The sequence below is a fragment of the Nerophis ophidion genome, linkage group LG17 (genome assembly GCF_033978795.1).
Source record: "Nerophis ophidion isolate RoL-2023_Sa linkage group LG17, RoL_Noph_v1.0, whole genome shotgun sequence".
NCBI lineage: Eukaryota > Metazoa > Chordata > Actinopteri > Syngnathiformes > Syngnathidae > Nerophis > Nerophis ophidion.
In genome coordinates, this window is record NC_084627.1 from 38609815 (window position 1) to 38621241 (window position 11427).

Consider the following 11427-nt stretch of genomic DNA (forward strand, 5'->3'; position numbering starts at 1 on the left):
TTCATTAAATCCATTCTTAAAAGAAAATCCATTAAACACAACCTGACTTAAAAGGGAGCTGCACTTTTTATAGTAATTGTGCCCATAATTTACAATTCTGATGTGAGACAAGGACACATGTGTCTTTCTTCTTTATGTATTCTGACTAGTAAATAAACAATAGCAATAGGGGGATAAAAATGCAGGTAAAGGGCATTTGATTTATTCCGTCTAAAACCACTAAAAACATCCAAAAACCTCTTTCGACGTTATATAAACACACTGGAAGTACCGCATTTTTCGGAGTATAAGTCGCTCCGGAGTATAAGTCGCACCTGCCAAAAATGCATAATAAAGAAGGAAAAAAAAACATATATAAGTCGCACTGGAGTACAAGTCACATTTTTGGGGGAAGTTTATTTGATAAAACTCAACACCAAGAATAGACATTTGAAAGGCAATTTAAAGTAAATAAAGAATAGTGAACAACAGACTGAATAAGTATAAATAACCAACTGAGAAGGTGCCTGGTATGTTAACGTAACATATTATGGTAAGAGTCATTCAAATAACTATAACATATAGAACATGCTATACGTTTACCAAACAATCTGTCACTCCTAATCGCTAAATACCATGAAATCTTATACGTCTAGTCTCTTACGTGAATGAGCTAAATAATATTATTTGATATTTTACGGTAATGCGTAAATAATTCGGATGTTTTCCCGAAATGTGTTTACCATTCTTGTTTGGTGTGGGTTCACAGTGTGGCGCATATTTGTAACAGTGTTAAAGTTGTTTATACGGCCACCGTCAGTGTGACCTGTATGTTTGCTGACCAAGTATGCCTTGCATTCACTTGTGTGTGTGAAAAGCTGTAGATATTACGTGATTGGAGAGGCACGCAAAGGCCGTGCCTTTGAAGTTTATTGGCGCTCTGTACTTCTCCCTACATCCGTGTACACAGCGGCATTTTAAAAAGTCATAAATTTTACTTTTTGAAACCGATACCGATAATTTCCAATATTACATTTTAAAGCATTTTTTGGCCGATTATATCGGCAGTCTGATATTTTCGGACATCTCTAATTACAAACATATACAAAACGTTTAAGGAGGTTTTTAATGGTTTTATTGTCAGAGTAATTAGTTGTTGACGAACCCCAAGATGCAGAGACGGAGGCAGGCATAGACTATGAAAACATGATTTAATTAAAACTAAACAAAAACAAACTAAGGGAGCTAGCACTGGAAGCTAGAAAACAAAAAGGAACTTTAGCATGGAAGCTAGTGGATAGCAAACAGAAAAACTGGAAATAACTAATGCAAACAGAAACAGCTTACCGCTACGACAACCAGGACAAAATGTAGCATGACAGGTAGTAGCTGTAACAAAACGACACGACAGGTAGCACGACAAGAGTGATATGTGGCAACGACAATACAATGATCCAGCAACTGACACAAGACAAAGCAGGTACAAATAGGAGCAGGCTGATTGGCAACAGGTGTGGCCAGGTGCCAATCAGCCGCAGCTGAGGAGGAACACAGCACTCAGGGAACAAGACAGGAAGCTGACAAAATAAGAGCACTAGACAGGAACTAAAGACAGGAGATACTAAACACAGAGGAAAGACAAATGCAGAGGAAAAAACTAAAACATTGACAAACTGTCAGGGGAAAGCCTGACATTTATCCCATTATCACCGTCGTTAGCTGACTCTTACAGGCATTTATTAACGAGTTAGAATGCATAAAAAAAAAAAAATCCTGTTTGCTTGTCTCCTATTAGGTTTATGAATGATAAGACACAATTCCCAAAAAAGTGTTGTTCCCTTTTAATAAGTCATAATTGTATTTGAATTATTAGTAAGAGAACCTCTTTCCCTGGATTGCCTGGAGCTCCTGACTCTCCTTTCATGCCTTGTTGTCCTGGTCCCCCTTTTGCTCCTTGGTGACCTTTAGGACCAACCTGTCCGAGTAGACCCTGAATACAACACGAAAAAAAAGACATTAGAATCAAGTATAGCCTTCTATGTGGGGTGGTGTCAATGTTAATTAAAATTAATCAGGTTTAATTCAATATGTCGGTAATAGGAAAAGCAATTTTGACAGAAGAAATTGTGATTGAACGCTTAAAAATCCAAACTAAAATGCTAAAAGTTGGCACATTAGCCAGATAGTGTTAAATAATAAAATATATGACTCTGAAGTGGACCCCGACCTAAACAAGTTGAAAAACTTATTCGGGTGTTACCATTTAGTGGTCAATTGTACGGAATATGTACTGAACTGTGCAATCTACTAATAAAAGTTTCAATCAATCAATCAATCAATCAATCAAAGTGAAAACCTGCAAAATGAGCTAAAAACACCAAAAACCCAACGTTTATCATTCAAACAGTTAGTATACCAGAAGTACCAACATGACGTTAACGTGGATCCGGCAGTGGAGGCTCCTCTATGGGGTTTTGGGCCACCTGGGGTAACAGTAGTTACCCCAGGTGGCCCTTGGCAAAGGCCTAGTACCTGACTGCCCCCTAGCCAGGGATACGGTGAAGACCTCAACGGCGGATCAGGCGGAAGACGGTAGATTTAAAAACTACCACAATGGCAGCTCAGAGAGGGCTGGCTCCTCTCTGAGCTGCTACCTTACCGTGGTAGAGGAGTTTGCGTGTCCCAATGATCCTAGGAGCTATGTTGTCTGGGGATTTTCATGCCCCCTGGTAGGGTCTCCCAAGACAAACAGGTCCTAGGTGAGTGATCAGACAAAGAGCAGCTCAAAGACTTCTATGGAATTACAACGAAATGAACCCAGATTTCCCTCGCCCGGACGTGGGTCACCGGGGCCCCGCTCTGGAGCCAGGCCCGGAGTTGGGGCACGATGGCGAGCGCCTGGTGGTCGGGCCTGTTCCCATGGGGCCCGGCCGGGCACAGCCCGAAGAGGCAACGTGGGTCATCCCTCCAATGGGCTCACCACTCATAGGAGGGGCCATAGAGGTCGGGTGCATTGTGAGCTGGGCGGCAGCCGAAGGCAGGGCACTTGGCGGTCCGATCCTCGGCTACAGAAGCTAGCTCTTGGGACGTGGAACGTCACCTCACTGGGGGGGAAGGAGCCTGAGCTAGTGCGCGAGGTAGAGAAGTTCCGGCTGGATATAGTCGGACTCACCTCGACGCACAGCAAGGGCTCTGGAACCAGTTCTCTCGAGAGGGACTGGACCCTCTTCCACTCTGGCGTTGCCGGCAGTGAGAGGCGACGGGCTGGGGTGGCAATTCTGGTTGCCCCCCGGCTCAAAGCCTGTACGTTTGAGTTCAACTCAGTGGACAAGAGGGTAGCTTCCCTTCGCCTTCGGGTGGGGGGACGGATCCTGACTGTTGTTTGTGCTTACGCACCAAACAGCAGTTCAGAATACCCACCCTTTTTGGGTACACTCGAGGGAGTACTGGAAAGTGCTCCTCCGGGTGATTCCCTTGTCCTACTGGGAGACTTCAACGCTCATGTTGGCAACGACAGTGAAACCTGGAGAGGCGTGATTGGGAAGAATGGTCGCCCGGATCTAAACCCGAGTGGTGTTTTGTTATTGGACTTTTGTGCTCGTCACAGTTTGTCGATAACAAACACCATGTTCAAACATAAGGGTGTCCATATGTGCACTTGGCACCAGGACACCCTAGGCCGCAGTTCCATGATCGACTTTGTAGTTGTGTCATCGGATTTGCGGCCTTATGTTTTGGACACTCGGGTGAAGAGAGGGGCGGAGCTTTCTACCGATCACCACCTGGTGGTGAGTTGGCTGCGATGGTGGGGGAGGATGCCGGACAGACCTGGCAGGCCCAAGCGCATTGTGAGGGTCTGCTGGGAACGTCTGGCAGAGTCGCCTGTCAGAGAGAGTTTCAATTCACACCTCCGGGAGAACTTTGAACATGTCACGAGAGAGGTGCGGGACATTGAGTCCGAGTGGACCATGTTCCGAACCTCTATTGTCGAGGCGGCTGATTGGAGCTGTGGCCGCAAGGTTGTTGGTGCCTGTCGTGGCGGTAATCCCAGAACCCGTTGGTGGACACCAGCAGTGAGGGATGCCGTCAAGCTGAAGAAGGAGTCCTATCGGGTTCTTTTGGCTCATAGGACTCCGGAGGCAGTGGACGGGTACCGACGGGCCAAGCGGTGTGCAGCTTTAGCGGTCGCGGAGGCAAAAACTCGGACATGGGAAGAGTTCGGGGAAGCCATGGAAAACGACTTCCGGACGGCTTCGAAGCGATTCTGGACCACCATACGGCGCCTCAGGAAGGGGAAGCAGTGCACTATCAACACCGTGTATGGTGCGGATGGTGTTCTGCTGACTTCGACTGCGGATGTTGTGGATCGGTGGAGGGAATACTTCGAAGACCTCCTCAATCCCACCAACACGTCTTTCTTTGAGGAAGCGGTGCCTGGGGAATCTGTAGTGGACTCTCCTATTTCTGGGGCTGAGGTCGCTGAGGTAGTTAAAAAGCTCCTCGGCGGCAAGGCCCCGGGGGTGGATGAGACCCGCCCGGAGTTCCTTAAGGCTCTGGATGCTGTGGGGCTGTTTTGGTTGACAAGACTCTGCAGCATCGCGTGGACATCGGGGGCGGTACCTCTGGATTGGCAGACCGGGGTGGTGGTCCCTCTCTTTAAGAAGGGGGACCGGAGGGTGTGTTCCAACTATCGTGGGATCACACTCCTCAGCCTTCCCGGTAAGGTTTATTCAGGTGTACTGGAGAGGAGGCTTCGCCGGATAGTCGAACCTCGGATTCAGGAGGAACAGTGTGGTTTTCGTCCTGGTCGTGGAACTGTGGACCAGCTCTATACTCTCGGCAGGGTTCTTGAGGGTGCATGGGAGTTTGCCCAACCAGTCTACATGTGCTTTGTGGACTTGGAGAAGGCATTCGACCGTGTCCCTCGGGAAGTCCTGTGGGGAGTGCTCAGAGAGTATGGGGTATCGGAATGTCTTATTGTGGCGGTCCGCTCCCTGTATGATCAGTGTCAGAGCTTGGTCCGCATTGCTGGCAGTAAGTCGGACACGTTTCCAGTGAAGGTTGGACTCCGCCAAGGCTGTCCTTTGTCACCGATTCTGTTCATAACTTTTATGGACAGAATTTCTAGGCGCAGTCAAGGCGTTGAGGGGTTCCGGTTTGGTGGCCACGGGATTAGGTCTCTGCTTTTTGCAGATGATGTAGTCCTGATGGCTTCATCTGGCCGGGATCTTCAGCTCTCACTGGATCGGTTCGCAGCCGAGTGTGAAGCGACCGGAATGAGAATCAGCACCTCCAAGTCCGAGTCCATGGTTCTCGCCCGGAAAAGGGTGGAGTGCCATCTCCGGGTTGGGGAGGAGACCCTGCCCCAAGTGGAGGAGTTCAAGTACCTAGGAGTCTTGTTCACGAGTGGGGGAAGAGTGGATCGTGAGATCGACAGGCGGATCGGTGCGGCGTCTTCAGTAATGCGGACGTTGTATCGATCCGTTGTGGTGAAGAAGGAGCTGAGCCGGAAGGCAAAGCTCTCAATTTACCGGTCGATCTACGTTCCCATCCTCACCTATGGTCATGAGCTTTGGGTCATGACCGAAAGGATAAGATCACGGGTACAAGCGGCCGAAATGAGTTTCCTCCGCCGGGTGGCGGGGCTCTCCCTTAGAGATAGGGTGAGAAGCTCTGCCATCCGGGAGGAGCTCAACGTAAAGCCGCTGCTCCTCCACATCGAGAGGAGCCAGATGAGGTGGTTCGGGCATCTGGTCAGGATGCCACCCGAACGCCTCCCTAGGGATGTGTTTAGGGCACGTCCAGCTGGTAGGAGGCCACGGGGAAGACCCAGGACACGTTGGAAAGACTATGTCTCCCGGCTGGCCTGGGAACGCCTCGGGATCCCCCGGGAAGAGCTAGACGAAGTGGCTGGAGATAGGGAAGTCTGGGCTTCCCTGCTTAGGCTGCTGCCCCCGCGACCCGACCTCGGATAAGCGGAAGATGATGGATGGATGGATGGCACAATGGCTGGATGGCGGACGAAGGCTGCAGCAGAAAAGGGTCCCCAGTCATTTTAGACCCCATGCCACTGGACCTTGACCCGGTTCTGTCAAGGATCGTTTGGTGACTGTCTGTGCACCAGTCTCCCCACGTAAAACAAAATCCCGCACAGGCATCCTCCATAAAGGGATACACCCCTACCAGGAGGATCGTCATACTCATTCTAACATGAGTACCAACATTTATGACTCTAAGGCAGGCCTGGGCAATTATTTTAAACCGGGGGCCACATTTAGAGAAAATAATGTGTCTGGGGGCCGGTATATCTATTTTTAGGGACACTAATACAAAACTTAATAATAATAATGTCTGATAGAATGCCAAAAACGTTATGACAGACCGCCTTAAAAAAAAACCAGAAAGGAATTTTACATTTTTCTATGAAGGATAAAACACTGAATATTGACAAAATATAAACGTCACACCCCCTTTCGATTGACATATTTTCGAATACAGTGAAATGCAACAAAAATGCAACAAACAGAGAAATATGAAGGGTACAGAATAAACCCACCTACAATCGGATACATCTGATACAGCTTTAGAACTTTGTTGTGAAAATCTCCTTGAAAAACGCTCCCAACCCACACTGCTTGGTGCCTCGTCTGAGCTGCTGTGACGTAGATTACCATAGTAACTAATTAGATGACCATAGTAACTAATTAGATGACCATAGTAACTAATTAGGTTACCATAGTAACTAATATATCATCCATAAGCGCAAATTCCAACCATTGAAATACTTTGCATAGTTGAAGACTTACGGTCATTAGAAAACATGACTGCACATCATAATGGCAGCTACAATTTCCATCTTTAAGATCTAAAAATAAATATTTGGGAATGTCCGGCGGGGCCCGATTGAAAAAGCTTAACGGGCCGCATGTGGCCCTCGGGCCTTAATTTGCCTAGGTCTGCTCTCAGGTGTAAACAGTGTTCCTTTGATTATTGCAGGGGATTACGTTTGGAACTCTTTAGTAGCAGGTGAATTTTCGTTAAAATGGGACGCTATTAATTTTTTCGTTGTAGCTTGTGCAGCCCTTTGAGATACTTGTGATTAAGGGCCATATATAAAATTGGATTGATTGATATGCAGACACTTCCAAAAACTTCCTTTGTGCTTAAAACAATTCAGACACTGTAAAATAGCATTTTTTTGGCCTTTGAGGCACATGTGATTGAGGGCTATATAAATACATTTTGATGGATCATTTTAACTTTAAACTTAAATGAGTACTCCAGTACCAATGCACTCACGTTAGCATTATCACATAGGATTTTGACGTTTGAATGTATACATTTTTTGAGAAATGTGTGAAATTTAAACATTTGAAAAAAATACCCAATCATTTTCAATAAAGAAATAAATAAAAAATGTTGGAATTTGTCTAATTCCTGGTAATGTGGGAGGTCGAGCATTTTGACAGTAAATCGGATTCAAAATGTGGGAGAAGAAGGTGGAGCAAAGGGTGGAATAAGAAGAGGAAGTACTAATTGTGTGAAGACAAATTATGTGGAAGAAGCTCATTGTCTGGCTTTGTGAATATTATTATTTATGTTTTCAATATGACTCATAAATGTAAGAACAGGCCTGGGCAATTATTTTGACTCGGGGGCCAAGATTAGAGAAAAAAAATGTGTCTGGGGGGTTGGTATATCTGATTTTTAGGAAAAACCTCACAATAACGTCTGATTGAATGCAAAAACGTTATGACGGACCGCCTTAAAAAAACGGAATGGAATTTTTATTTATTTTACACACTTCACAAATGTACAATGTCTACACATTTCTCCTCAATTGAGCTAAATTGAATTTTGTCTCTGTTTAATTCATTGCTTCTTTGTCTGTTTAATAGATGTCATCAGCGTTTGAACCTGACATTGGGTGATGCACTTGCTTTTAAATTGAGTTATTACTTAATTGTTTTAAATAATTTTTTGACATGCTGTTGTTCTGTTGTATCGTCTTGTTGTAATTATTAGTGTAACTTTGTTTGTGCCACCCACTTGGTCAGTTTTGCTCTTGAAAAAGAGATTTTAATCTCAACGAGTCTTTACCTAGTTACATCAAGGAAATTGATTCATTGACGTACACCCCCAGCACAAATTCTGAGACGTTTGGAAGCATATATTAATGACAATAATTACATTCCTGACAATGTGTGTCACTTACTGGGGGTCCCAGCTTGCCAGTGTCTCCCCTGACACCCAGCGGTCCAGGTCCTCCCTTCAAAAAAGACAAACAGTACAAACATTCAAGTAGATGTTTCTCTGCAGCTAAATCTAAACATAATACAAGTTTACCACGGGGCCTCTTGACCCAGGAGGTCCGGTTTCTCCAAAGCTCCCAGAGTCCCCCTGGAAATGTTAAACAGCTTTCGGTGAAAAACAGACAACAAGGTGATACCTCTGGCTTTCGGCTTGTAGGTTTAGCGCTCTCGTCCCAAGTTCCCAAGTTCGATTCCCTGGCAGTGTGACAGAAACGGACTGAACGGGTCGCACAAGGACCAGCACCACTTAGTACACCCTTAGTGTGAGTATTATTACACTTTTAAATCTTGACAGAGCCTTTATACATTACAGCAGTGGTTCTTAACCTGGGTTCGATCGAACCCTAGGGGTTCGGCGGAGATCAAAATACACCCGACTGTTCGTGTAAATACAAACGTCTCCCTGTTGGCGTATTACGGATACAGCAACAGCTGATTGATTTGCAGATGTGTAAATTGTTGTAAGTTTATGCCATACTTGCCAACCTTGAGACCTCCGATTTCGGGGGGTGGGGGTAGGGGGCGTGGTTAAGAGGGGAGTATAATTCACCAACTCGAGTATTTCATATATATATATATATATATATATATATATATATATATATATATATATATATATATATATATATATATATATATATATATGTATATATATATATATATATATATATATGTAGGTGTGGGAAAAATCACAAGGCTACTTCATCTCTACAGAACTGTTTCATGAGGGGTTCCCTCAATCATCAGGAGATTTTAATGGAAGCATTCACATACAATGGTTTATATAGGGCACAGAGTGGGTGGGTACGGGCATGCGTAGGGGGTGGTGACTGGCTCATGTGTACGTAGGATTAACCGAAGGAGCGTTTAAACCAGATGGAATAATCACAAGGCCTCCTTTAGAAACCAGACTTTGCGGAATTCTACAGAACTCAGCAAGCACATTTGGAACCTCAAAGACAATAATGTTGAATATTCAATAACATGGCAAATACTTGCATCCAGCACACCTTACAACTGTGGTAATAAAAGATGCAACCTATGCTTAAAAGATAAAGTGTTTATTATATATCATCCAGACCTGTCATCCCTCAACAAGCGCAGTGAAATCATTTCAACATGCCGCCACAGACGGAAACACCTCCTAGGTAACACATGAGCCAATCACCACGCCCTACGCCTGTATGTACCCACCCACTCTGTACCCTGTATAAACCATTGTATGTGAATGCTTCCATTAAAATCTCCTGATTGAGGGAACCCCTCATGAAACAGTTCTGTAGAGATGAAGTAGCCTTGTGATTTTTCCCACACCTACATATTGTGCTCTACCACGGTATCGAGCACTATTCGTTGGATAATCCAATCAAGATACACACATATATATATATATATATATATATATATATATATATATATATATATATATATATATATATATATATATATATATATATATATATATATGTATGAAATACTTGACTTTCAGTGAATTCTAGCTACAGATTTATTTTATTATATATATAAATAAAAGACATAGTTGAATTTCAGATGGCACCTATCAAATACACAGTAATAAAAACACAGTTGTTCTACTAACTGCACTGTGCTTGCTGGTTACTAAAACAAAACCAACAACACTTACCTTTCACTATTTGAGTAACCTTTGTTCTGCCATTTGCGTACTGGCGAGAGTCACTTGCCGTCAGGTGCGCAACGCCACATAAATCGTTGGCCAATCAAAAAGCAACCCCATAACGCTATAGCCAACATTCACCAGGAGATGGCGACAGACAACATAGAATCACTCTATTACAGACGGCGTCGCCATGGCTGTAACTTCCTCGTTCTTCTGTTTCGTCTCCTTGTGTGTGCAGTTTTGTATTAAAATCCATAGATGTTGTAACGTGATTGGGCAGGCAAGCTGTTTATATAGTGGGAAAGCGGGCGTGAAAACAGGCTGTCCCCACCCCGGTCCGCATGGAGCTGGAGGGGGCGTGGCCTCCATTTTACCGGCGATGCTAACGCAAAGATGGCCGAATAGCGTCAATAGCTATTCGCCCAATAGCTTCAGTTTATTCTTCAATTTCGTTTTCGCTATCTGCCTCCATACTCCAACCATCTGTTTCAATACATGTGTAATCTGTTGAATCGCTTAAGCCGCTGAAATCCGAGTCTGAATCCGAGCTAATGTCGCTATATCTTGCTGTGCTATTTGTCATCGTTTGTATTGGAATCGCTATGTGACGTCACAGGGAAATGGACAGTGGCTTAGGCAAATAGCGAAGATCAAGCACTTTAAAGCTTTTTTTAGGGATATTCCCGGATGGATAAAATTAAAAAAAAAAAAATTCAAAAAAAAAAAAGCCACTGGGAACTGATTTTTATTGGTTTTAACCCTTCTGAAATTGTGATAATGTTCCCCTTTAACCAGTAGAACAGATATTTTTGCCATTCTTCCTCTCCAAGATGTTTTTGCTTGTATGCACTTAGTGCGTGGGTTTTGACACACAACATCATGCACCTCGGCTCTGTAGTCACCACTGCTCAGTGGCATTCAGATGAAAGAACGTTACCGGTACTTTTCAAAGGCAGTATAGTACCGATTTCAATCAATTAGTATTGGGGTACTTTATTAGTAACGGTATACCGTACAACCCTTGTAAATGTGATCAAATTAAGAAAACAATCTTATACCTTCAGTCCGTCAAGTCCCTTTGGTCCCTGCGTTCCAGGGGTTCCAGTACTTCCCTAAGAGAAAACATACAATTTAGTATCATTAATATTATACACAAAATACGCAACATCTTGAACTGATACAATAAAATCAGTAAAACACGTACTCACCTCTAACCCCGTCAGACCTGCACGGCCAACTTCACCCATCAGTCCCGGTTCACCCTATTTTATTTGAGGTGAAAGAAACATAATTCATGGTCTTAGTTAACTGGAGGTGACAAAGTTGATTAGGGACGGCGTGGCGCAGTGGAAGAGTGGCCGTCCGCAACCCGAGGGTCACTGGTTCAAATCCCACCTAGTACCATCCTCGTCACGTCCGTTGTGTCCTGAGCAAGACACTTTACCCTGGCTCCTGATGGGTACTGGTTGGCGCCTTGCATGGCAGCTCCCTCCATCA

At 44.5% G+C, this 11427-nt stretch overlaps 1 protein-coding gene across 1 annotated transcript in view; it reads right to left on the reverse strand.

The window, feature by feature from the left end:
- The window catches only part of si:ch211-196i2.1 (collagen alpha-1(I) chain), a 171189-nt gene that overhangs the window by 39308 nt on the left and 120454 nt on the right, over window positions 1-11427 (reverse strand). Inside the window, exons 41-45 of the mRNA XM_061876913.1 lie at window positions 11139-11192; window positions 10989-11042; window positions 8326-8379; window positions 8195-8248; window positions 1862-1969 (exon numbers count right to left, since the gene is read on the reverse strand). Of these exons, the coding sequence (XP_061732897.1) occupies window positions 1862-1969; window positions 8195-8248; window positions 8326-8379; window positions 10989-11042; window positions 11139-11192 (324 nt within the window). The remainder of the gene's footprint in view (window positions 1-1861; window positions 1970-8194; window positions 8249-8325; window positions 8380-10988; window positions 11043-11138; window positions 11193-11427) is intronic.